Here is a 27,589-nt window from a genome sequence, read left to right on the forward strand (position 1 = left end):
CACCTCCGGCCAGAACGAAAAACGGCCAGCCGTGCGGGGACGCGAGACAATTTTCTTGGAAAACTTCCGTTTAGTTCCCGCTGTCACCGGGGGGTTGTACGTACACAACCGGAAAGAAAGACCGTGCCGTAAAGGCTGCCTTTAACTCTCTCCGCTCAGGAGGCTATGCAGTTCCAATTTAATGCAGTCGTAAACCCGCCCAGTCGGCAAATTATTAACCGGGGTCATAGATTATTTAACGGGGGCAACAAAGGCTCTCGTGTCCTTTGGTACTTTCTCGCCTTTGCGCCGTAGCCTTTAAAACCACCCTCGCGAAACACTTCAGAATCAACTGCAAATTGTTCTGCGCGCAGATTAAAACGTCTTGAGTCATCTCGCCTTTCCTTCGCGACGAGGCGCGCTAAAAGGCTCGAGATCAAAGGAAGAATCCGAGCTCTCGCGCCAGCCAGCCAGCTTTTCCTCTTCATCGAGGCTCCCGGGAAAATAACCGGGTACGCGCGCGCGGATCGGCGTGACCGCTTCCGCGAGAAACTTCGACCCCCACGTGCGAATTCTCCGAGCCAAGGTTGACGTTTACCTTCTTTCTCCGGCCAAGTTTTCCTTCCACTCGAGCCACGCCTGATCCTCTTAACGACTCGTTACGTTTCTCCGTGTACGCAACACTCGCCGTCGCCTGGTCGGAGAAGCTTGTCCGAAACTATCGAGCCGATCGATCGGGAAATAGCTCGCCGGAATTTTCTCGCGATTAAATTCTGGTCGGATTTTTGCCGCGAATTAACGGAGAATAATCGAGGCGACGCGGGTTACCAGGCCGCAAACGTTGGACGCCGTCGACCGCAAATATTTTCGTCGTAGACGAGATCGATTTAACGAGGCTGGCTATTCACCGGAAGCTGCCGCGCCGCGTGGAAATAAGTACAGGTATATAGGCGATATCGGATGTGGCCCATTTCCATAACAGAGACGGCGAATCACGTCGTGGATATTGATTATTCGATTTTTCCAGACGCTCCCGCGGACGGGATAATATTGTTCCGCGGGTGAAAAAACAGCCGGGACCTGTGTCAACGGTGACACCGAGGGCCCTCCGCGTTTGCGCAACGTATCAACGAGGGCACAGGCGAAACCCGCCACGCTGAAGAACCGCGTGATTTCGTTTTTCGTCCCGTGCTCCTATTTATCACGCTCCCGGAACCAACCTTCCTCCTCCTTTCTTTTCCCCTTTTCGCTTTTATTGCTATTCCACGCGGATATTCCGCTTAATTAACGCGGCCGGCGAAACGGGCCCGGCAAGGGGGAGAAATGAAAATCCTGTTTGGAATGTTTAATTACCGAACAACATTTTAATGAAGGCCATTGCTTCGTTCCGTCCTCGTGTCTTCGAGCTCTTGGTACAATGGCATTCTAACGATCCCCTCGACCCGTCGGACAGGAAACATTCGAATGCCAAGATTTACCGATATTTCACCCCTCCCTTTTCTTTTCTATCCTTCTCTTTTAATTGGTATTTCAATTTCAAACGTATTTTCGTTCGTTTTAACAACGCGCAATTCGAGACCGATTTTTCTTCCACCTTTTTGTTTCCTCGCCGAATAACTAATCCAGCGCGTACGCTCGAAGAATCTCTCGAAACGGCTAATCGCGAAGAAGATCGGGAATGGGGGAGAGCATAATTTTCGCGAGACCTGTTGAACACGGCGTCAGTCCACGACAGGTGCATCGGTCGGGGTTGCTGGTCGATTTCCCAGCCGAATACGCGTCACGTTCGCAGCATCGATTTTCCATATCGGCCGCCGCTGGACCGAACTTTTATCACGCGATAGGAGATGAAAGTTTCGCCGGGAAAAGTGAAGCGAAGACAAAGGGAGGCAGATCGATCAGCCGCGCGGCGCGGCGCGCTCCGTTTTCGATTACGCTCGCGTCTGCGAGCGCCATGCCTTCGAATGGAAAAGTTTCGAGGTGCCGCCGCTCGTTCCGCGAGCAGACGGGTCAAACGAAACGCCGAATGAAATTCCCGTTTCCCGCTAGATATCGCGCTTTCCGGCTCCCCGATTGTTCCTGTTGTTCCCGACAAAATATGCAAATTTTCCGCCGATATAATGTCGGGAAAATGAAATTCCTCGATCGAGAAGCTCGAACGGTTCAATTGCTTTTTGTTTTTCCAAAAACAACCATCGCGATTCTCGATTTTCGATTTTCTTTTTATAAATTTTGCAAACTCGGGGAGATCGAGTTTTTCGCGAATTTCGACGCGATGATGTCGCGATTACGATGAAAATAAAAGAAACGTTCGTTAAATAGATGTGACAGGTATTTGATACAGCGTATGAATTAAAAATCTGATATTTAATTCGATCACTACGCGAATCGACCAATCTGACCGGCGATACGTTATTCAAAGCTCTAACTCGGCTCGTATGAATCATAATGCATGATGTACACGCGGTTTCAAATATTTAGAGGGTCCTGCGATTTGACCGACAGTGCAATTTAAGAAGCTGAAATTTTAAAGCCATCGCCGTCCGTTTTATTCGACGGAATTTGTTATTGATCGAATAAAAATGTTCCGTTTTTAATAATTCGCCAGCGCTCGATCTACCGATCGAATCTTCCATAGCGTTTCATAAATTCGTCCATAACGGTCGTTACATATTGACACGAGTGAAAGAGGGGCGGAAAAAACAACGGGATTTGATCGAAATTTACGCGGCACGTTGCAGCAATTTTACGCATGCATATCATTAACTTCCATTGTTTGCCGTCCGTCCGGTATGCGCGAGCGATTTTCGGCGAATCGGGATTGTCGGGATTCCGTGCGGATTCGATTAACCGTGAAAAATTTTTCCCCGGGAATCCGTCGAGACGCTGCTCGTTACGGAGATATCGAGGGTAGATCGAAATTAATCGACCTCGGGGCGATTCGCGATTCCGGGTCGATCGTAATGGAATTAAGGCGAATCGCCGAAGGAGGAGGCGGAATAAAGAGCGAAGGAAGAAAGTGGAATGATCGATCACTGAACGATACGTCTGTTCGAGCGGTATCCGAGGCATCGGGCACGCGTACGATTTAATGCGAATCCGTAAAAAATGGTTCCATTCGAGGCGCCATTTTTCGATCGGGATAGCCGCCGGAGAAATTCAATTTACTATCAAACGGCAGCCGTCGTAAATCATTCCGGGATCATTTTTCCAACGGCGTACACGCGTTTTCGTGAAAGGAAACAAACGGGACAAACCGGTAGAAGGATCTACCGATCGAGATTACGATCTAGAATGGTTAGAAAACCCTGACCGGTTATTTCCGATTCCAGTTTTCCCATGAAACTTCCACGAGTCGAGCTAATAATCGAACACGAAATATCGGTGTTTCCTCGAAACATGTCGGAGCCGCGCTAACGAGTCGGTGTAAGCTTTCGTTACAATTCCGTCGTTGTTTCGTCGCCGTAAAAAAATCGCAGCCGTGGAAACAGAGCACTGATTAAACCGTACGAATCTAACACCGATACGATAGGAACGTACCGGTCGAACGGAAGGCGGTGAAATTGGAGAAGAAACGGAGATTTCGGTGGAAAAATTCCTTCGAACGATCGATCCCTGGAATTCGCTACACGCGCGGAACGAACGACGTGTTTTATTCGTTCGAAGGGACACACAAGTGTACGCGTTATCTCGCGCGCGCGGTACAGGCCGCAATTACGATCCGCCCGGAGCGTTGCTCGTTCCCTGGTCGGCCACAGCCGCTGGAGAACAATTTCCTCGACGCTAAGACGTTCCAGTAAGTTCAGGTTTGTCGCAGAGCCGGTAAGCGGCTTGCTCGCCGCGTCCTGTCGCGGTCCAGCACGCTTTCGATTCGGCGAAAATCTGGATTTATCCGCGGCCACGCAGCCGCCGTTTCTTCCGTGTAACACCGTCACCGTTTAGATCAATCCTGCTCCCACGGAACAACCGACACACCACCGCGAAATACGGCCAGCTGAATTTCCGCCGGATTCTTCCCATGCTCTGGCCTGGTTCGCCGCGTGTTCGCCGGGCCTTGCCGCGAATAAATTCTAATTCCCTCGTTCTGACCCAATTCGCTCCGCTCTGCGATACGCTTCCCGTCTCCTCGAACGGTGTAAGATCCGCGCTGTTTTTCGACGTTATGCTATCCGTATACCGGAACTTTGTTTAGATTAACCTAATCCTCGACTCGTGGTTGCAGCAAGCAGTTTTAACGCGAGAATTCGCTCGAATTCTAGAGACATTCGTAGTATTAAACGTCTAATTAAAGTTCATTCTACCAAGCGACGTATGCGTTTCATTTTCTCTTTAGGTGTGCACGTCGTTTCGATAACTGGCACGACGGAGATAACATTTTCACTTAGATCGGCGAATTTACGGGCATAACGACTCGATAGCGTCGCGTCGTCTCAATTAGTTTGCGGTAAATTAATACGAAGGCGCGGTCGCGTTGCTCGAGGTCGATGCGATGCATCGATGACGAGCGACTTGGAGATGATGGAGTTGCCAATGCCGGTTTGGGCTGACGCGTCGGTGCCGGGGTTAATCGAACGATACGCGATCGAATGGGAAGAAGGCAGAGCGTTGTCGCGTATTCGGAATAACGCGTGAACGTACAATTAATAAATGTGATTAATGAATCCGGGAATCCGTTAAAGGGGAACGAGATGATCAATCGATGGTAATGGATATATCATTGTAATATTTTATGCTCATTTTCGCCACGCTGAACGGTGCCGTAAATTTCGAAGATTAATAAATATCGGTTGCTTTCATCTCTCTCGCTCACTCTCTCTCCCTCTCTCTCTCTCTCTCTCTCTCCGGGACACGGTAAATGTCTAGTTCATTACGCGAAGAAGCATCACGTTTCATTGATTCGCAATATAGCGCGGCATTCGCCATCGTCGTGTCACGTATTCGAATTTACGGCGCCATGTGTCTCAGGATCACGATGTTAACCAGGCAAATTGAGACAGATTGTATCCAGCTTTTCGATTCGTCATGCTCCTTGCAACACCTTTAATCTCATGGAAATCAGATTACGCTTACACCGAGCTACACGGCGTCCCCGTAAAAGGAAAGAACAACGCGGCGACCTGTTTTGAATATCAGCATTCATCGGGGGAAATTCCTATGCATGTTAAGTACATAAGAAACATGGCGGTCAAAGCGGGTGAGTCGATAATGGAAAAGCCGGGAATTGCCGGAAGATGCTCGTAACTACCATCCCCGCCGCAATTTTATTTACATGCATAATACAGCCGAGGTTCTCTCGGGTGATACCGAAAATAATCCTGCCGCGAACTTTCGCGATCTCGCGCTTTCTATGGCCGATCGCCGATAAGAAAAAATCAATTTCGCCGCGATTTATCGCCATGATTCTCGAGATTTTTCCAAAATTTCGCCGCATCCTCTGCGGCATATAAATAGTCGCATTACACCAAGGAATTCCTTATCGGCCGACTTCTTCCCGCCCACCCCGGGTTCCCCGTGCTCGGATAAAACTCGTGTCCCTGAAGGTTCTCGGTAGAAACGGTGCCGCGTGGAACGGCGAAGAGGCATCCACGGCCACTTATTGATTTCGCAACAATCAGCAGCCATTATTGTCGGCGTAATCCCAGCATAGACGCGCGGAATCACCGCAGCAGGCCGGAGATTATGCTGCTACGTCTAAGTATCGATATGAAACGCGACATGCAGTGGGCTGCCAGTCAGTCAGGTTCGGCCACTGGCTGATGGGTTCGCCGCGTAATCCCGTGTTGGTCGAATGATTGAAATTATCTTCATGACCGATGTCGAGATCCCGTTTACCGAGCCTATTCCACGAGCTTGCCGCGGCCGCCGCGTGCGAGTTACATTCGGCCAACGGCCGCGTGTCAAATGTATAATTAGCGCGATGAAATATGCATTAAACATCTCGTTTATTATTAACGCCGATGGATTTCGAGCATGTCCGCGGGACGCGGCGACGCACGCGGCGCGCCATCGATATTCTTCGCGGCGGATTTGCATAAAATTGCGCGGGAAAAGCCGGAAATATCGCGCGAACGATCGGGCCGGCGAAATATCCGGAAAGAGGAGGAGTCTATCGCTCGTTAAAATAGTTTCGCGGTGAAATATTTTGGAAAATTCGCGAATTCTGAGAGCGGAAACGAAAGCGAGCGATGGCAACGGCCGCGCCGCCTATTTGCCAAGGGTTTTTCGCGTTGCAGTAACCTCGATTGTCGCGGTTACCGGTGATGTTGAAAATCCGATCGAAATATGCGACAACTGTAACGAAACGGCGAATAATGAAACAAAGGACGGGCTTGATAAATTCGTTTTACAGGGGAATTATCGAGCGTTGTACGTAAATTTCTCCCGTTCGGCGTACAAAGGTTAAACGATAACGCCCGGTGCTTCGTTAGAAATATTTGCTCTCCGGGTTTCTTTCCCCGGGGATTCGCAGTGTTTTCCTTTTTCCCTTCCCTGTGCCCTTTCGAGCGTTTTTTTCCGCCCCCCGAATTTATTCAGGGCCGTTGCGAAGTCAAAAATACACGAACAATTGATCTGCTCCTCTGGCCATTCTGTTCCCGGAATTATATACGTTCGAAATGAATCTGTCATCGAGCGACGATGAAGAATGATATCGCGCTATCCGTGATTCGGAATTCAATATTACGATCCGGTTTTAAAACACAGCGCGTGTAACCGAACGTCTCTTTGAATTGTTCGACGAAAGCCGCGAGGTTTTTTTTATTTTTCCATCCCCCCTATTTTTTCGCGTGAAAACCCGCGTTGACGCGTGCTCCATTCGGGCCCGTTGACGCGTAATATTTTTAATGCGATTTGCTCCGGTAACGCGATCGAAATCGCGGGTCACGCGACCCGCCGTGAAATATTACAGCGTTCGAATTATCGCTTTTACGCGATTTTTCACGCAGTGGTTCCGCGGCAACCCCGCGAATAATCGTCGCGCTGTTCGATATTCCTGTCTTCAAGTCGCGAATGTACTTTGCCTCGAAATTTACCGGCTACGCCAGCCTGTATCGATAAATAAGCTTATGAAAATCTTGCGACAGGGTTTGCACGAATATTGCGATACTTACAAGCGATACCGTGAAATTCGCCACGTCGGTGGAATCTTAATCGATTATGCTAGCGAGTCGAATCGGCGTAATTCGCGCGACAATAATTCTCATTGGCGAGCCACCGACGCTTGTCCTTTACGTTTCGTTCGAATCGCGCGAAATACAGAGAGGAAAAATCGAGCTCTCGCCATTTACATTCGATCGCGAGTCGCAGTCACCCTCTGGACCCCTCGCCGACCCCCGTCCGGCCGGGCCGACGTCGACGTTTCTAATTAAATTCCGGCAGCGTGAAACACGGGATCGTTTCGTGGCGACACGAACGAATTTTCATTCGACGAAACACGGGGACTATCGGCTTCTCCCGCGGGCGTTTCGACGTCGTTCAAACGACGACGACGACGACGACGAAGACGACGACGACGACGACGAGGAGGACGACTTTCGAACTCGGTCGAGCGTGCCGGCGAAAGATTGGCCGAGATCGGCGGCGGAAGGCAGAAGCTTCGACGAGATTGGGCAATTTCTCGCCGTCGGAATCGCTTTCTTCCGGTGGAAATTCAACGACGTGCGAGCGGGCGACAATAAAAGAAACAGAAGTTTGAATTTATCCGGTCAGGATGCTCCGGGCTGCTGGCTAATTCGCGTTAAATCGTTCCCCGTGGTCGACTTCCCGCTGTTTGCCATTCGATCGCGACTCCGCTTTCCTCTTTGCGAGGTAAACGCAACAGATACCTCGATATTTTCGAAAAATTTCCCCGACGAAAAGTTTCAAGCACCGCGATTTAATATCGAACGCGATAATTCGATGTTCGCGGCAACGGGGAAATCGCGAGAATACGTATAATAACGCGGGAAAGTTTTGCAAATTAACGCGAGCGATGAGATTTCGCCGGGTTTAACGGATCGTCGAAGTTTTCCAGTCGGATACTAGCGATCGGGAGACTTTTTAATAATCGCGCAGATATCAATCTCGCCGTTGGCGGAATATTAATGTATCGTTGGCGGAACAATCGACTCGATTGTTCTTCGATTCGTATCGATCATCCTGACGTGCCCGGATTGGCCTGCCTCTGATCGAATTGTCTTCGACGCTCGTCCCGTCTACTTCGAAGCTTCGCGATGGTCAGATACCGGATATACGAGCACAATGCCTGGAATCAGGCCACGGACCACCGGGTTACGATATCGCGTAATTTCATTTTCTAATTACCCTATTTAAACCACTCTATCCGGCCGCTAGCCGGCGCAATTATAAAATATAAACTCGCTGAAAAATCCCGAGCCGCGGCTGTACCGCGGCAAAAACTTAATTTGTAAAAACGTTTTATAATTGAAATGAAACCGCAACACGCCCAGCTGGCTTACTTTGCGCTCTTTATAAACATCCCTCGTAACAACAGCCTCTCAGACGTAACAGGAATCTTACTTTAAACACGCCGTGGTACCAACGGACAACGAACTCGCCCCAGGACCTCGTGTAATCTCAGTTTTGATCAAAACGCGAACGCGTGTTTCGATTTTTACCGAAATTACGAATTTACAATCGAAAGTAAAGAAACGCTAAATTCAATGACCTATACCTCGATGATTGATTACCACGTTTCGAAATTTCATGCGGCGTTTGACGCATTGAAACGTACATAACGAACTTATCGTAGTAGCGAAACTGGTAAAATTGACTTATGATCAGCTTTCCGGCGAAATTCCACGACGGTAACTCCGCGAAGATCTTCAGCTACGTTAGACGTCGCATTTTATCTGGAAACAAGCTCGTGCCTCTAAATTCTTATACTTACCCGGTTCACCATCGCGGAATTGGCCCTGGTATGCCGTCACCTCGAAACCTCGTACATTTACCGTATGGACGGTATCTCGTGTTCCAAGCCTTCCATCTTCCGCCTCGGATGGAGAAATAAAACGATATAAAACGAAATAAAGGGAGCACGATACCGGACAAACGCGCGGACACGTATCGCCTTATTCCGTTATTAATTTTTGACAAAGGGCGTTCTATAGCTGTACGCTCTTTTCTTCGTGGCAAGGAAAAGATCTACGGTTAGCAGAAACAGACGCGAGTGTCCATAGATCTCGATTCAACCTCGCTGCGATTCTACCGAGTCGGAGCCAGCCGTAAAAGTTGGAATTTTCTCGAAAGATTGGAAGAGAAATCGGAAGAAAAATCTAATGGCGATGATAAGATGGCCGAATAATACGTTACGTTTCTCGTTGTTGGCAGGTGCAATCTTTCACGATGGCGACGAGGACCACGTGGCTGCGTTTGAAAAGGCAGTGAACGAGGCGAAGTCCGAGCACGTCGCGCCAGCATTCGTGCTGGAGCCGGCCATAAAGAAGGTGAAGGTTAATACCGACAGCTTCAAGACCGCCGCCGCTGGTTTGTATGAATACATCAGATATATATCCACGTGTCAGTGTATCTACGGTTACAATCCACTATGGCTGACAAGCGTTCGTCTATTCCCTTTTCACCTGCTGCGTCCTGGTCCTTTGCCAATTTCCATAATCGCCGCGATATTTGTAATATTTCGCCGATAAAACGCTCGTTTCGATTCATCTCGATAGCGCATAGTAGATGTTTCACGAATGGGCGAGTACTCGCCGCGCAGACAACTCGGAAAGTCTCGAAAAATGTAGCACCTTCTTTAATAAAACCATTTTATTCCCGATAAATCGGGAACCTCGAGCTTCTACTCGTGATTTTCGCTCGGTAACGGTGCCAAGGCTCGCAGGGTGTGTCCGCCATCGCTGCGAATAAGTTTTTACGTTAGATTCGAGGTGCACGCGAAGCAAAATCGGCTGACCGGAAGGTGAAAACTGCTAATGAACCAATTAACGGGCGAACATACACGGTCGTTCGATCGGGAGAAATTTAAACGTTTATCCTCGTTAATTGCGACGGAAACGCGACGAGCATCCTCGATACCTCTGAACAGGATCCAACGAGATCAGGGATAGCACAGCCTGTGATTTTCTTGCGATCCAGCGCGATGAAACTCCTCGAATCGGATCGACGCGATAAATTTCGCGTTAAACCCTGTCGCGAGGCGAACGGGTCGAGGGGCGTGGCGATAATAAAGCGTAATTGGACCTCTTTACCTCGCGATGCAACTCGATATTTAAATGGCTCCTTTCTTCCTCCTTTCTTCCGCCGTTTCCCTCCTCGCCCCTTTCTCCGTTTCGTCCCCTTGAAATTGAAACGAATAATAAGATTACTTTCCGTACGCTCGTGCCTCTCGAGCACCGTTTCTTCTGGGTCGCGGGACATGGAGGATGGAATATTGATTGACTTTCCTTCGAAATTCCATCGCTCCGACACGGTTTCGCGAGAGGTAGGAATAAATGGAACTTAAGTCAAGTGGAACTGATCAAATCCCGATTTTCGCGGTTATCGCGCGCCGAGGTTTCCTCGGGTCACAGTCTCGCGTAATCTTCGCTTCATTCGCGCGATTCGACCTGACCGACGCGACGCTTTAAACCTTGCAGCCTGCGAGCTGTTGGACGAGGGTGTGGCGGCGATCTTCGGCCCTTCGAGCGCCTCCACTTACGGGATCGTCGCGAGCATCGCGGCGCGCCACGACGTCCCGCACATCGACTATTTCTGGCGGCTGAACGAGGAGCTGCAGACAGACCAGGAGCCCAAGAACCCGAAACCCATGACCATCAACGTGTTCCCGGACAGCGACATGGTCGGCCAGGTAAGCGGAAATCGAACGGATCGTTTCCGGAAGCGGCAGATTTTAATCGATGCTCGAAAGAATAGAAAGCGTCCACGTCGGAGGATTCGATTTTAAACGATTTCGGCGAGAATTCGACGCGAGATTCGAACGGATAATTGGACATCGCGCGATGACGACGTTTGGATCTATTTCAGCCGATTTCGGCAAAAATTGGACGCAAGATTCGACAGACAAATTCGACGCCGCGCAACGACGACGCTTGGATCGATTTTGTACGATTTCGGCGAGAATTCGACGCGAGATTCGACGGATAGCTCGACGCCGCGCAACGGCGACGCTGGATCGATTTCGTACGATTTCGGCGAGAATTCGACGCGAAATTCGACGGATAATTCGACACCACGCAACGATGACGCTCGGATCTTCGTTGCGCGTTGGCCGCGTATTTATCCGCGTATTTATCCGCGAGGAAAAAGAGGCGGAAAAATTACGGCGAAGTAATTGATCGCGAAGGAGCGTGTAGGGGGGACGGCGAGAGTTTGGGCCAGGACGATATCGGGAAGGGGGAACGAGGCGAAAGAAAAATAGCGGGCGAGGGAAATACGCGAGGGCGAGCGCCGCGACCGAGGTGGCATTTCGATGCATTTTAAATTACTCGTTTAACGAGGCAAATCGAGCGGCGTTGAAGTAGCTCTGGCGCATTAAACCGGCTAGTCGAGGCTAATGAGCGCGATCAAAGACCGAACTTTGGCTAACGACGCCGGATGAGTTTTTATTCGGTCCGGCCTTTTCACGGGCGCCGGCCGCGGGAAAACAAACGAAATACCCCGATACCGATCGAACAGGCCTCGCCGATTAAGTCTAATTAAAATTGTCGACGGACGAGCGTGGCGGGCGTAAAGGATTACTTAGCTTTTCGATCTTTATAGCGCAATTAAAGCGCCCGGCCGTGTGTTAGGTTAGTTAAATCCCCGGTGGTAATTGGCGCGATGCGTGCGCGCCCGGGCTTTGCCCCTTCGATGCATAAATATGATTGCGAGAAAGAAGAAACGAGGAAATGAGAGTGCAAAGGAAGCGTTAAACGCGTAAAACTCGAAGAGGCGCGGCGAGAAGTAATTAACGTTAGGAATATATCGCTGATCGATACGAGTCTTACGACTCGCTGCTCGTTAACGCGAAGGATATTAAAATGGCGGGCGAAACTTTTATTCCGCGGATACGGGAATTACCCGACGAAGTATAACGGGAACCGTTAACGAGTATGCAAACACCGCGTCCGTTATCGGTTACTTCAAATCTGTACTTCGTTACGAAGTAGAGCCGAGTCGCAAGACTCGAATTAACGAGTCTCGCGAACGTAATTACACACCGGAACGCAATTTTCCGCACACGCGTGAATCTCTCCAGGCTCGTGTTTTCGGCTCGGATAATAAGAATTTCGAAAGGCGCGCGTAATTTGTGCGTCCGTTTCCGCTTTGATTTCCTTTCCCTCCCCAAGCGCGTGCTTCCGATCCGCGAAATATCACGGTTTTATCGGAAAATTCTTCCGCGCTGGAACGTAAAAATATTTCAATATTCCCTCTAGTCCTCTTGCCCTTTGAAGGCTTTTATTTCGTTTGATTTCTCTTCCCCGCCCTCCTGTCCTTCTTTTTTCCCTCTTTTCCTCACTCTTTTTTTTCCACCTTTTTTCCCTTTTTTCGTTTCACCGCGACTCTCCTCTCGCGGCATTTTTACGCCGTTGCCGCAGGAAGAAACGCGGGAATTTTTCGTCCGTCGAATTTTCACATGCCCGAACAAACTCGACGGTTGTTCCGTTAATTTATCGCGCGCGTCGCGACGCTCAACGTTTCCTCCGCTGACAACGATCCGCTCGTGACGAATTCCTGGACGATTTTCCGGCTTTAAACGCGAGTTCGAACGGTCACGCCGCGCGTCCTCTCTTCCTGCAAACTGATACTTTTAAATATCGCTGCCGAACAACGCGCGATACTTTTATAGCTCTCTTTTCCATCCCTGTTTAAACGAGGCGTCGTCGCGAGGATTTTAATCGCGGCAGCAGAGCGACGACGTAAATTTCCAAACGCGGCGACGCCGATGGATCGGTGAAACCTGCAAAGAAATTGGCAGCTTGGCCGTTGAAACGGCAGATTCGATAAGTATCTGGCATTAACGACGTTGTAGCAACCTCGATAAGGTCGGTCGTAAAAAAGAGGGAAACGTAAAATACCGTCAGATCGACGTAGGACGACCGAGCCGAGCTGACCGAGTTAAAACCGAATCCGCGAGCTTTCTCCGCTGCTTCGCGCCATTATCGAGGGACGATTACGACGAAATGGAACGCGTTTTACGCGATTTCGCGAACTTTTTACACGTATCACGGGATAAAGAGCCGGAACGCGGTGGCTGTTTCGCGTAGTTGCGGATAATGTACGAATATACCCTCTACGGCCTTTTATTTCGCAACGTGCCGGTAATTAAGACGCGGCAGTTTCGTACGCGAACTAGAATGGAACATTAAAGCGGCGTTAAACTCTCGCGACACTCGAGTGTTCGCGGTCCAGCGTGCAATTGCACTTTCCTCTTTTTCCTCGTTATTCCGCCTCGATCCTGCGCGATGACGAACACGATCGTTCGTTTTCGCATTCGTCGCGCGAAGGGTGGTACGATTTTGTCCGAAGAAAAAAAGAAGAAAACGCAAATCCGTTCACGCGTTACACTTTCACCGTGCTTCTATCGTCGCGCTTTTATTATCGAGTCTACGTTGCAGCTGCACCTTTTCCCGCGAGATTGCATTGGCGCCGTTGCTTACAAGATCGCGCTCGCTCGCATCCGTATTATCGCACTTACGGCGCTGCACTTCCTCCTCCGGCTGCAGTTGCACCCTTGCATCGCCACAGTTGCACGCGCGACACCGCAGTTGCGTCGCTGCGTTAACGTTATTGCGCTTGTAGCGTGCACATGCAGCGTCGCACATGTACCTCGCACTAATACGTTATTGCATTTGCGTTATTGCATCTGCGTCGTTACATCGCGCGTCTGCGACGCGACACCGCCGCTATTTCATCCGGTCTGTCGCGGTCGTACCGTTGCATTTCCGGAGATGATCCCGGCGGTCGTCGTTGATTTAAGTCCGTCGAGGGTAGTATCGGTAAAAAAAATGTCGATAAAAGTGTGTTTGGTGGATAAAGGAGAGGAAAACGTTGTCCAGGCGATCGCGGACGTGGTCGAGTCGATGAAATTTAGCACTTACGCGGCCGTCTACCAAAACAACGACGGTCTGGCCCGGATCCGGAAGGCCCTGTCGCTGAGGCGGAAGAAGGACAGCGTGGTCACGATCAGGAGGCTCGGGGACGGGCTAAATTATCGGTCGGTCCTGAAGGAGATCCGCTCGCTGTCCATCTGCAACGTGATCGTCGATGTGGAGCCGGCTAACATCATCGAGGTCCTCTCTCAGGCCAAGGAGGTCAAGCTGTTGGCGGACTACTGTAATTTCATAATTACTTACCTGGTATTACGCCACATTCTACTTTATACGACTAGATGTCGGAAACTTCTAACGATTCGTCCCTTCTACGATCGGGTAGATCGTAGAAGAGGCGAGCATCATCTTCGTAATTAATCCCTCTTGGCTGGAATTCGCGCGAAAACGCGTTCGAAAGTTACTTCAACGACTGTTGCCGAAGCTAAACGTCCTAATAACCGTCTTCGAAAATGGCCAGGTCTCGTTTCCGAGACGAGGGGAATTAATTATCGATCGAACGTCGGGTTTGAAAGGTTCGATCTACCCGCGAACCCTCTCCCTCTGTTTCCTTGGAACAATCAACCAGAAGTTTATCTCTCGAATAAATTAACGCCGCGCGGTTGAAAAGTGTGCATAAAGTGTGTCAGCCCGCGAGGGATTAAGCGAAACAAACGCAAAACCACTTTGCCCCACCACTCGTATACCCGTGCAACAAACTCTCTCAACACGTTTCCTGCCTTTCGTGCATCCGTTTCTTCCTAACAGCGAATGTATTTTGGAAAATGCACTTGTACGCGTTTAAAGGTAACGAAGTTCTGACAATAGAGGTAGGATTCGCGGGATCGTGCAACGAGCGTTCCGCGAGGTTACGTTAATATTCATACCGGGGTAGACGCCGCGGAGCGTTGCTTCGACTTCTCCGCATAATTCTTTCAAACCCGCGACGTATCCATCCAGCGGATCAAACCTGGCCCATGAAAATTACAAATCCTCCAGAAGTTGGGATCATTTTCTCCGAGATCTCCATTAACCCCTTGCCATACTTTGACGAGTATTACTCGTGATGAGAATTTTGGGTCAAACCTGAATATCACGGGTCCTACTCGTAATCATTTAGGCGCGAATAACGAATTATTAGACTTATTTTATTTTGTATTGTGCACGACGAATATTTGTGGGACATGTTAAATACGGAAATAAATCTTGTTTATATCACGTTTCAAGTTCCGACACTCTGTCTTCCTCACTTTGGGCCCCTTTCTCGACTAATCGGGAACATAACTTGGGTCCGGATTCTTCCGAAATAAATAGTATGGCAAGGGATTAATAGTAAATTCGAAATCGAAGCAGAATTCTCGCGTGATTTTACACGCGTATTCAACCCCGCGTCGCAGAGTCGCACTATAGCGATTCGATTCGCGAAAATCGACGATGGTCTCACGATGGTCTCTGATTCCAGGTTCGTCGCGTTTCGAAACTGTTTCGCGATTAACCAGCCGCGGAATTTTCTCAGCGGCGGCCGACAATGTCAGAGATAACCGTGAACCGGTCGCGGCTTTCCCGGCGGCTACCTTTCGGACGGAATTTCATTAATAAATCCACGGAACGCGTTGCGGTCACGTTCACCCCCCGGCGTAGTAACTGCATTAGCCGGTTACAATTGCCAGGCTTTTTATTAAACGGACCCATAAATTGCCGCGAGTAATTGTTTTCAACGATCCGCCGGTAATGGCGTGCCGTCTGAACATTCCTCCGCTCGCCATCGCCCCCGGAATCCGCTTTTTATGACGCATTACCACCGAGCACGTAACAATACCTCCATAAATAACGACGTTCGCGATGCGTCGAGGGTTTTCGCGAGAGGCGTATCGTTTCTCCCATTTTTTTCACCTCCTCCTCCGTCTTCGTCTCCATTTTCTTCGCTTTTTACTTCGGCGAGGAACAACGCGACGTCCGACGCGACGAAGCGCCCCCTTTGTCGCGGCCAAGCGACCATATACGCGAAGACAATGCGAAGTTTCGACGGAAGTCGCGAACTTTAGCGATTTACGGGCCGGTTCGAGTGCTGCAGGAACGAACCAAGTGTCCATTTCGGGGGATACGTTCGAGGAAGGTCCGCGTCATTGGCAGATGTTGTTTCACCCCCCGAGACGCGACTTTACGACGGTTATTTACACGGAGCAATTTCCGGTCGCTCGGTATTTATCGACGAATGGGAAAGCTGTGTGTCCGGTAGCCGCAGATTTACGAACGTTTTATCGCAGACCGATCATTACCGTTTCCGTCCGTCTTCGCGTAGTTCTCTCACGTATCGCGTCATAGGTAATTTCGGACACGTCTCGCGACGGTAAACAGACGCGTGTGTACGAGCGCGTAAGGATCGTTTCTGTCGAATTCGACGCGGAATACCCGATTCGCGCGTATCCGGAGGAATTTATCGAGCTACTGATTACCCTCGGTGAAAGAGCAGAGAAGTTGGGTTGCTTTTAGACAAACACCGATGACTTTGAAATCTCACGGCGGACGATGATCTCTCGGTACGGATTCGTCTGGAAATTGCCGCGTTGCAAACGCGTTGTAACGCCGGGGTAGCGGCGCTTTGATTACGACTGCAATTCGAGGCAAGTTGTTTGGGCGCTCCTCTCGCCGTTGGCAAATAACGAAATTTGCCGGTGTACACAGAAGGCCCTGGCCCGGCGGGTGGAAGAAGGCGCGCCGTGTCGTATGAATTCGTGAGAAATTTCACGATGCATCTATATTTGTCCGGGCTGTCGAGAAATTCGTGGAAGCCGCCTGGTTGAACGCGGCTAGAGCCAAACCCGAGTGGACCCACGTCAACGTCACCGTTTCCGCCGCCCCGATCCCGCGATTTCGATAACCCTGAACAACTGCTGCTCCTCAGGGTCGACCTTTCCGTGTCAGCAAATATGTTCTAATTATAGTCCCAGCGACAAGGGGAGGCCTGTGCGCGCCGGCCTGGGAAATCTGCTTGGCAAACGGCGTGTTTGTTCTCTCAACGCCTACGATTAATCGACTCTCCTAGCTTTTTCATCGGCCACGGTATTCAAAAAATGACGGAAACGTTTCGCGAGTGACTTGGAATTAATTCCACGCCTAAACAACAGATTGGAAAATTAATATATTTATATATAAATTTTAGAGATGCTTTTTCAACCTGGAAATTCGTTTCGAGTTTTATTTTTACATCGTTCCTTTACGTTCCGAGGCGGACTACATTTCTCCGAATGGAATTCAGACATTCCACAGACGAGGAACACACGGTTGCAGTGTCTGCGGACGTCCACGTTACACACGCTGCAATTTTATTTATTCGCTTCTCCTTCCGATACGAGTGCACCCGAAACAAATACTTCTCATCTGCATCCGATCCCCGACCTACATACCCGATCGCAACCGAGAAGCATGCAACCATTTGCTCGCGAGCATGTTGGGATAAAAGTTAGGACGAAAATTAGGGAAAAGGTGGACGAACCGAGAACGTACTTCCGCGACCCGTCTGGTTTACGTTTGCAGATACACTTCTTATAGTTAGCGCGGAGTTCCGAAGTTATTTCCCGCTTGTTGCACCGAGACAACAAGGGAGCAAGGCGAACGACCCTTCAAACGCTGGTCCGCTTAAGATTCCAAGTTTCACGGTTGCCAGGGTATTGGTCGCTTCTCGTTGAATCGGGTCGAGTCCTTTGAGACGCGTGCATCTATACGGTGACGGATCGGTTTTTCGGAGGTCCGCGCGAATTCGGAGAAGCATTCAAGATGGATGACGCACGGTCGGAAAGTTTGGCTCCGCTGCCAAATAGGAGACCGGGACGCGGCCGTGGCAATTGGTAATTTCGAAATTATGTCCTGGACAAAACTGCGGGTCGTGTACGCGGCCTGAATCCGCGATGTAATTACCCTGGCTACTTTTGTCCGCGGGATAAAAAAGCCAGAGGCAGCGCGAAACGTAAAAACCAGCGAGAGATAATTCACTTTGACCAGTTTTCACCGGGCTGGTTGTTCCCGTTAAACGTCCGAATCCATCGACATCCTTCATCCTGGAGATCCTTGCTCCGCGTTACGGATGCGCGAAATTATTTTCTGCGTTATCGTTGCACCGTGTTGTTCATAGTTGGTTCATAAATCGCAGGACTCGACGAAAATTCCCATGTGGGAGGTGAGGAATAAAACAACGGCGAACATTACCGGGCTCAGTCTGCGAGAGAATGACGTGGAAGGGATTAACTGGGTGAGTATGAAAAATTAATCCTCTAATCGAATTTTTTCCTCTCGCTATCCAGCGCGAGTTTAATTTCTCTCGGAACATTCGCCTCGGTTGTTTTTAATTCGACAAAGCAGCCGGTATTTTTTCTCTCCGGTTGATCGAGACGTTCGCCGACGCTCGAGACGTCCAAGGGTTGATATCCTTTAAGGCTGTATCAGTTCGGCGAGCGTCTGACACTCGATCCTGCGTGGCGAACGAATATCTTAGGTGTCGGTATTTTCGGTATTCGATGAATGCCGAGTACAGGCAGGGTTTCTTGGAATTGGCACTGTCGACGTTTAAGTAGCTTCGCAGCGAGAGCTCTCAAGAATGTTTCCCCGAGGTTCTAGAATTCGCAGCTTCGACACCGTTTAATATCTTTTTAACCGAAGCATCGCGAAAACCTTCCGAAAATTTATACTTCCAAACTACGCGGTCGCCGCGAGGAATTAACGATGCTGTCAAAAATTCCTCGTGTGTTTTCCATTACGCGAACCACTCGCGAACATTGTCACCCTCTTTCCCGTTGCTACTTACCCGAACGAAGTTCATTACCGGAAACTTTTGATTAAAAATTCTGCATTCGATATCATCGTCGCTTTCCTCGCTCCGCTCTCGAGTTTTCTTACGACACGCGCGTAATCGATTCTCCGATACCCGTTTCCCATCTTATCGCGCGTTTATTCCCACATTCGCGTGTAATATTCATAGATCGCGGTGTCCGTATTCATAGATTCGTAGATTCTACGCGCTCGAACAAACGGCGGCATTCGTTGAATTCCGGCGGAAAGAGCCGGAATTTTTCCAGCGTGCTCGCACGATTTTCGAGTTCCTTAAGCCGCCGTTGAACGTATTCATTCAATTACGACGCTTTTCGTGCACCGGAAGGATCGCCTAAACGCGACGCCGCCGGACGCCGTGGTTCAAGGTAATTTCTTCATTAACTCCGCGGCATAATGGAGCCTGGCGCGCTCCGCTTCGAGGATGCAACACGAGGCCTTCCGTTTCCCGGGAAATCCACCCGCGACACGGCACTTGCCAGCAGCTGACGGGCTGGCTTAATTTTCCTTTCATTAGCCTCCGCCGATTCGCTTTTGTATCGCTGGCCCTTAGCCGGATAGAGAGTTGCCCGTACACGCGAGCAATATCGCCGCGTTTCCCTTTCCGCTCCCTTTCCGCGCCGCGTTCTTTCATAATTTCGCGAGATTGCACGGCTTTAAACGTTTCGCCTCTGGTTGCATCGGGGCGTCGCGAGCGGCGTCGCGAACGGCGTTACCGGTCCCGGACCAACCCGCTGAATTACAAGATTGCGGTGCATGCCCGATGGCCGAGATTCTTTCCCGAAGCTGTAAAACCCCGGCTCGTTGGAATTTTCTCCCCGTTCCGAGGAATTAGCGAGAACGTTCCTTCCCGAGTTTCCCGGTTCCAGAGGTAATCGCGAAGGTTCCTGCATTTTAAATAAAGGAATTCCTCTGTGGCGGACGCAGTTCCGGCAAGGTGATCCAACCAGTTCCGGTTATAGTTTCGCTCGGAATAGTTGTTTCCACGTTTGCAGGATAGTTCAGCTATCTCCGCAGCTATTTCCTTGGAATTGTATAACCAGGTTGGTTACTCGCGTGATTTCTTAATTTCCGTTGTTGTACGTTAATTATTAAAATCAATTTTCACAATGAGATGTCACGTGTAGATCCGAGAATCGAAATTTTTTATATATGACTAATGTCGCGTACTTTCTCCTGTAATAGGTGGAATCGGCCGTGCTGTACGACTCGGTCTTCCTATTGTACAACGCGTTGGAGGCCTTGAACGCAAGGAACAAGGACAGCAACGAGTCTGTAACTATTGACCCGGTACCGCTCTCTTGTGAAAACGGAGAGAAATACAGCGCAGGTCCCAACATTACCAACCTGATGCGCGAGGTAAAGGCTCTCACCTACTTTCCTCGCGGTCTAAACACCGCGACCTTTCCGGTTCCCCGGGTCACGAGCTGCGAATATTACCGACTATATCTAACCCTCGCTCGAACCTCTGCTAACGTTTCCGCGAAGAAACGAAAAATCCGCGACGGAGGATCGTGGAACGTGACGAAGCATGACTTTCTCGTAGCTATCGAACGAGGGGAAGATCACGGGGCCGATAACGATATCCGAAAACGGTCGGCGGGAGTTCTTCAACGTGAGGATCATAGACGTGAGAGAAGGAGAGAGCGTGCAAACCGGGTACTGGGATCCGGACGGTCTTCACTCGACCGACAGCGAGCAGGAACGCGAGAGTTACCTGTACAAATCCATCGAGCAGAAGAAGTTCAAGATCAGCACGAAACTGGCGAGTAGCTTGCCTCTCCGCGACTCGTAATTACCAGAGTATCCTCGTTGCCGGAGTATCGATAATTACGCCTGTTTGAGGACCAATAGAGACGCTTTGTTTACGATACGGTTAATTGATCGTTAGTGGCTTGATGAACCCCGGCTGCGACGGGGAATCATCGAGTGGGAGTAAATTTCGGAAGTGAGTTTCGGAAGTAAATATGGAAATTCCGGGGACGATAGTCTGTTTTTTAACGAGGGACCAGAAGCCATAGGTGAAAGGGGCGAATATATTAATAATCAGTGGTAATTAATGGTAATTCATCAGGGCCCGCCGTACGTAATGGAAGTGACGGACAGCGCAACTCGAGGCATACTGATCGAGCAAACGCGGTACGAGGGTTTCTGCATTGATCTCATCGAGGAGATTGCCAAGCTGCTGAATTTTAAATACGAGTTCGAATTAGTGCCGGACGGTAATTACGGCACGTACAACCAGGAAACGAAACAATGGAACGGTTTAATCAGACGTTTGCTGGATCGCGTACGTAATTGTTTGTAAGCACACGGGATTTAATTAAACACGGCTAAAACGAGATTTCGAAGATCTCTGAATAGCTCGCGTCACTTTCGAGCTCTGGTCGCACACGGTGTCCGACCGAGCCCCGTATCAACGGTCTTTGATTAAGAATTAATATCTTTTCGCGAAATACCTGCGATCGTTTTTAAATGAAAGGAAAATATCGAGATAAAGATATACGGACTGGTTTTCAGGACGCGGATTTAGCAATTTGCGACCTGACAATCACGTACGAGCGTGAAAGCGCGGTCGATTTCACGATGCCATTCATGAACCTAGGTACGCCGTCTCTAATTCCTTATCGCGTCCCATTTCCGCGATAAATCTCGCGACATCGCTGTTTCATTCGATGTGTCCGAATCAGGTATCAGCATTTTATCCAGAAAGCCGGAGGAGAAGGAGCCGGATCTCTTCTCCTTCCTGTCACCGTTGTCAACCGACGTCTGGATTTACATGGCGACTGCTTTCTTAGCAGTTTCGATAATGCTGTTCCTTCAAGCCAGGTGAGATTTTATATAAAGCTAGCGAGCAAAGCTGGCAGCTTTCGTCGTTTGGAAGTTTGTCGTAAAATTATAGCGTCTTATTCGACAAGTTATCGAAGGGAGTTGTCGGTGTTTAAAGAAAGATTCCGCTTGCAGAATGGCGCCGGGCGAATGGGACAATCCGCATCCGTGCAACCCGGACCCGGAGGAATTGGAAAATAGTTTCGACCTGAAAAACTCCATGTGGCTCACCGTCGGCTCTATCATGCAACAAGGCTCTGATATACTTCCCAAGTAAGTTCCAAGTGGTAAACTTAACAAAGCACCTACGCCACCGCAGCCCGCCTTACGCGCATGCAAAGCCGCGCGATAATCGCGAAACAGAAACCGCAACACCGCCGTAAAGAGAGGCAACCGTGCCTGTTTCGCCTTATACAATTGCATGCGCGGGAATTAGTTCTAGCAAACGGGTGTTCGTTGGTTTGTTAATCAACGATCGGCGCGACAGACGGATCATCCGGGAGAAAAAATCTTTCCCGGATACCCTTGGCGAATTTTCGCTTTTACCTCGAAGCTTCGACCGCGTTAAAACCAGCTGACGAGAATTTCTGCGCGCGAATTGCAACATTTTTAAATAAACCAGCCCCGAGCGACCAGACGGAATTCCCCGCGACGATGCCACCGCCGGTGGTCCGCGTCGTGCACGCCATTAGGATTACGCGAAATTAAAGTTTGATAACCAAATTTAATTAAGGAATATCTAAAATGCCCTCGAGTCCAGCTTAAGTAGAAGAGGACAGCGTTGCACCGGCGAAAGGGACCAACTTTCCGGATACCTAACAAAATTACGCTTTATTCCGCGTCTGCGAGAATTTCCTTATTAAATCCGTCATTCCCGACCGCGGAAAGTCGATAAACCGATAAGCGAACGCGCGGCGGACCGCGTCGAATCGCGGAGCGTGTTTCGAAATCTCGCACGAACCGATTTCGCGTTTCTCGAGACGCCGAGTTCCGTCGAGACGCCCGGTCGCGTCGAAGGGGGACGGAAAATCTTTGTCGCCGCGCGATCTCGTTATTCTGTTTAAGGAAATAAAATATCGCGGATCGTTTGCAGGAAAGTGTACAGAGACGGTGCCAAAAGCAGACGCGGCGGTTTTTTGCCCCCTCGCCCCCTTAGTCATCCGTTCCCGCGGCCCCGGCCATCCTCTTTTTTTCACGACAATTAAGCTTAACGAGCCGCTGTTTGCCGGACATATTTGAGGCGGCTTCCCACTTATTAGCGCCGGCGCGGCGCTAACTCTCCGCTCGTAACGTCGCGCGTGTTTGTTCGCTACATACTGACGACGTTCCCGCTAAAGACGGCGACGCCGGTGGCTGCGGCGACGACGACGCTGATGGTGACGGCTAACAACGGCAGATCTCCCTAACTGCTTCCTAGCCGCTTGTTTATGCCGCGCGAAGGTGCCACGGATAGTCGTGATTTGCATGTAATATTCGAGTGTCTTTTCCTACCTGCCTCTGCTCGCCGCGACGCGCGATGCAGGGCGAGATCCTTGCTTGGCGTTAATAATGCATGAACGCAGTTGCGCTCTAGAAGGCGTTCATCGCGATCTCTATCCGCTCCGGAGCGGGTGGGTCGCTTTCCAAACAGCTTTCTAACTTTCGTACACGTTTTTCGAACTTGCGCAACTTTTCCGAGAAATATTCGATGCTTCTCGCGAGCGATAACGAGAAACAGAGATATCACGGTTGAAAACACGGATTATTTCATCGGTTATCGATTGATCGTGGAATAGCGAAGTTTTCGTGGTTAATCCTTTGACTGCCATGTTGGTCATATATGACCGACAACGGTTTCACCCGTGACGCCACGGTGGTCATGGGTGACCGAAGCCTTTCAACTTTTTACAATTGTAAAAAACTAAATGAAAATCGAGAGTTAGCGTATATAAATATGGCCGATGTATAGAAGATACATTGAAATAAAATGTGCCCTATTGAACGATTAAAATTTTTTATTAGAACAATGAAGAATAACAAAGTGTTAGAATAAATCTTGCATCAAACGGTGCACTTTGTTAAAGCACTCCAAACATAAATGCGGCGTACCAATACAATCCGGACATTAAGTGGTCACCTTCTTGGTCTTATTTTTAGCAATTTTTCTCCCAAATAGTTTGGAATTTTTTTCGTAACATTCCACCAGTAAGAGAAACGTTCCATTTGATAAGAATATTGCCTTCTAACATCGATTCGTTATTATTTTGCCATTATGTGCTTTGAATAATAAAAATAATTCCGTGGCGTCCTGGGCGAAACATATGATTTCGGCGTGGCAGTCAAAGTGTTAAGAAATGGCGAATTCGAATCCGGAGGAACGCGTTATTCGCTGGAAAGGTTCGCTGCTCGGTATATCGACTTCACGCGGCGGCTATTTAATCGCGATCCATTTGTCGGCGAAGGGACGAGCCCGCGAGGAAACAATGTCCTTTGTTTCTGTTTACTCGGCGTCCTGTGCATGCTCGCGCGACACGGAATATCCGCGAGCGAGCGCGCGCGCGTACACACACCACGCTCAGCAAACAGGCGTCATTTGCATACGCGGCTCTTTAGCTCGCGCTTAATTAGGAAAACGCGGCGTACGCCGTCTCGTCTCCGCGTGTCGCGCCGAGTACCGGACCATTTATCTGGCCGACGTAGATCGCGATTAGGTGAACCGTAGACGGATTTCTCGTTGCGCCGATCTGCGGAAACGATCTCGCGGAGAATAAAGCGAATCGCGGCCCGACGTTCGGGCATGAATCGTTTCCGGTATGACATCTTCGTGGGTTCGCGTGATTTTTCCGATTGATCCAGAGAACGTTCGCGCAGATAAGCCGCTGTTCGCGTAGATCCGATCTGGACTGGGTCCAATTCCTATCGATCCGTTTCGACCAGCTTCGACTGACATAAATTCGCTTTGACCAACTCGGAGCTATGCGACCAGTTCCAATTTCGCCGCTTCTAATAGCCGCGCACTTTGTGCCCCTCCGACTCTCCAACGGCCCTCTATCTTTCTATCTTTTCCACTTAGAGCTCCTTCCATCCGCATGGTCGCTGGCATGTGGTGGTTCTTCACGCTGATCATGGTCTCCTCCTACACCGCCAACTTGGCCGCCTTCTTGACCGTCGACAAAATGGACAACCCTATCAAAGGCGTCGAAGATCTGGCTAAACAGACGAAAGTGAAATACGGAGCCGTACTCGGTGGGTCCACGTCCGCGTTCTTCAGGGTAAGTTCCCGGTACGGTCTCTGGTACAACCGAGAATCGCGATAGCGGTGTCGTTCGTGTCGTAGGATTCCAATTACTCGACGTATCAACGCATGTGGGCAGCCATGATGGAAGCGAGGCCGAGCGTGTTCACGAAGAGCAACGACGAAGGCGTGGAGCGAGTGTTAAAGAAACGCGACTACGCTTTTCTCATGGAATCTACCACGATCGAGTATAGGATGGAGAGGAACTGCGATCTCGACAAGGTCGGAGGTCTTATCGATAACAAGGGATACGGTATCGCTCTTCCACGAAGTGAGTCGAACGATCGTTTAATTGTGGTTTAACCAGGTTGACAGAGATCCGTGAAATATGGACGTTTTCTCGTAGATTCACCGTACAGAACGCCCATCAGCGGTGCGATACTGCAGCTACAAGAGAAAGGGCTGCTGCAGGATTTAAAGAAGAAGTGGTGGCAGGAACGTGGCGGTGGATTGTGCATGGAGGTCGACCAGGAGCCAACGATGTCGAGCGAATTAGGGTTGGCCAACGTCGGTGGTGTTTTCTTGGTCCTCCTGATCGGATGTTGCGGCTCGTTCGTCATCGCCGTCTTTGAATTCCTGTGGAATGTACGAAAGGTCGCCGTGAAGGAGAAGGTGAGCCTCCGTCGTGGTCCCTTCCCTCTGCTAGAGACCGTTATCTCACCCTTCTATCTCTTTTACCCCGAAACCAGTGATAAATTTTCCACCGCGTCGCGTGCATCTGAGGGCGCGGGAATAATTCTTCCTCGTAAAGACAGTCTTTACATTCTTCTCCGGGAAAGAGACAAATCATACAGCCTCCAACTTTTACTCCTCGCTCTCGTGTTCTTCTCTCCTATTCCATCTCTCTGTTTCCTTCTCTGTTTCTCGCTCTGTTCTTCGATTCGACGAAAATCGATCGAGATAGAAATAGAGTCGGAAGGAATTGGAATTAAGTAAGGTTCTTGACGAATTTCGGTTTGGGTTATTGCAGGTTACACCGTGGGAGGCGTTGGTAGCGGAATTGAAATTCGCCGTGAACATTTGGGCGGAGACGAAACCCGTTAAAATCTCGAAAAGCAGCGGCACGAGTTCGATGGAGGGCGGGATCGGCCGGGCGGCCTCCACGGCCCGCTCAATCGTCGGCTCGTTCCTTCGCCTCGACATCCTCGACAAATTCGATAAAGATAACAGTACCAACAATCGCAGCGACGATCGCAAGATCAATTAAAATTCCAATCCTCGATCCTCGTGCTATTACGGATCAAGATCGGTTTGCTACAAATTAGAAATGAGCGATTTAACCGTTGATTGTTTTAGGATCTTTTCTTCTTTATCCTCGAATCAGTGTTAACCCGTCTACGATTCTAATCTCTCGCGAAATCTTTTCTTATCGTTTAATTATCCACGATGTTTAATTAAGTTTAGCGTTAAGTCTCTACGCGACGCTGGCGAATATTTTATAAACTCGTAGATCGTCGATGAAATAAATCATTCGACCAGACGCAATGAAAGTTCCTTTTATTTACGATAGAATTGCATAATCCAATCGGTGTCGATCGACAGCGAGATTAAGCTGGATGGATCGAGGAGGATTCGTTGAGGGAGATTTGAAGAAGCGGAGGCTGGGAAGCAGAAGAAAAAGAACCGGCAGGTCGACCCGTGCTCCCGCGCATAAAGTCGTCATTCTCTCGAATAGTCGCAGAACGGCGACGTCATGGAAGGCAGAAATCTTCGCTGTAGGTCCGGAAAGGAATCCAACAATATTTGGACTCGGCCACAATGACGCTAACGAACCGTGCCCTTGGTTTAGAAGATTTTCGTCCCGAGAAATCACCTGCGGGTCCCCTGATACCAGTATACCCCCCGAGAGCAGGCCGGCATCTTTGTGTCATTATTACCGAGGGACGTTTCACTGCGTAAGCGTCGATCGTCGGCGAGAGGACACTTTTAACTTTACCGACCCGACGTCGCTCGCGTCAAAGGGAAGTCGACGAGCGACTGGTCCGGTAAGCAACGCCGATGATCCCCTCGATGGTTAAATTATCTTTCCCAACCTCTGTATTCTCGTTTCTTCGGGAAACCGCCGGCTCTTTATTCGAATAACCTTAGCGGACGAGGTGACGGGGCGAAAGCTTCGATTACCAAAAGATCGATCGCCGAAGAATCTTTTTTGTCCGTTCGTGCGTCTCCACGGGGATGGAATTATCGCGAGGAACGCTTTTTCGTTCGCTCGGAATATTTTCCACGAAATAAATTCGTCGGGACGACGCGTTAAAACGAGAGAGGGAATTTTATCGCCGCCTTGCCGCTTCGAAAAAGCATTACCGATTCGAGACGCGTAATGGCGCTTACGCGCGCGGAAGATCACGCGAAGGCCGGGCGCCGAAGACGGCCAGAACGCGGAAAAGCATCACGGTTAACTCGCGGCGTTTCCGACCAAAGGATTTCGAGGTATGAAGTCGTACGTGCACGCCTACCGGCAGTCCGATGATAAAGGTGTAAGGACATCGATTAATACCCGTTTTCATAGCGGCAGTAAAAGCGGGTAACACGATTACAGGCAACATTTACGGCAGCCGAACGAGCTGTTAAGCGTACGGTATTTTTGCAACGGGACGTTCATAATCGCGAGCGTTTCGTACGAAACGAAACTTTCGTCCTTTTACGGCTGCGCTGACGC

At 49.7% G+C, this 27,589-nt stretch overlaps 1 protein-coding gene across 1 annotated transcript; it reads left to right on the forward strand.

The window, feature by feature from the left end:
- Nucleotides 1-203: 203 nt before the first annotated feature.
- On the forward strand, nucleotides 204-26,137 carry LOC143220489 (glutamate receptor ionotropic, kainate 2-like; the record flags this gene model as incomplete). The annotated part of the gene is made up of 16 exons (XM_076446128.1): nucleotides 204-269; nucleotides 811-915; nucleotides 9,307-9,462; nucleotides 10,572-10,783; nucleotides 13,974-14,273; nucleotides 18,154-18,252; nucleotides 20,013-20,186; nucleotides 20,374-20,592; nucleotides 20,902-21,117; nucleotides 21,348-21,432; nucleotides 21,518-21,656; nucleotides 21,792-21,929; nucleotides 24,709-24,907; nucleotides 24,973-25,201; nucleotides 25,277-25,542; nucleotides 25,901-26,137. Coding segments are annotated over 16 exons (2,840 nt in total), but the record flags the coding sequence as incomplete, so codon positions are not given.
- Nucleotides 26,138-27,589: the final 1,452 nt, after the last annotated feature.

Source organism: Lasioglossum baleicum, unplaced genomic scaffold, assembly GCF_051020765.1.
Source record: "Lasioglossum baleicum unplaced genomic scaffold, iyLasBale1 scaffold1090, whole genome shotgun sequence".
NCBI classification, from domain to species: domain Eukaryota; kingdom Metazoa; phylum Arthropoda; class Insecta; order Hymenoptera; family Halictidae; genus Lasioglossum; species Lasioglossum baleicum.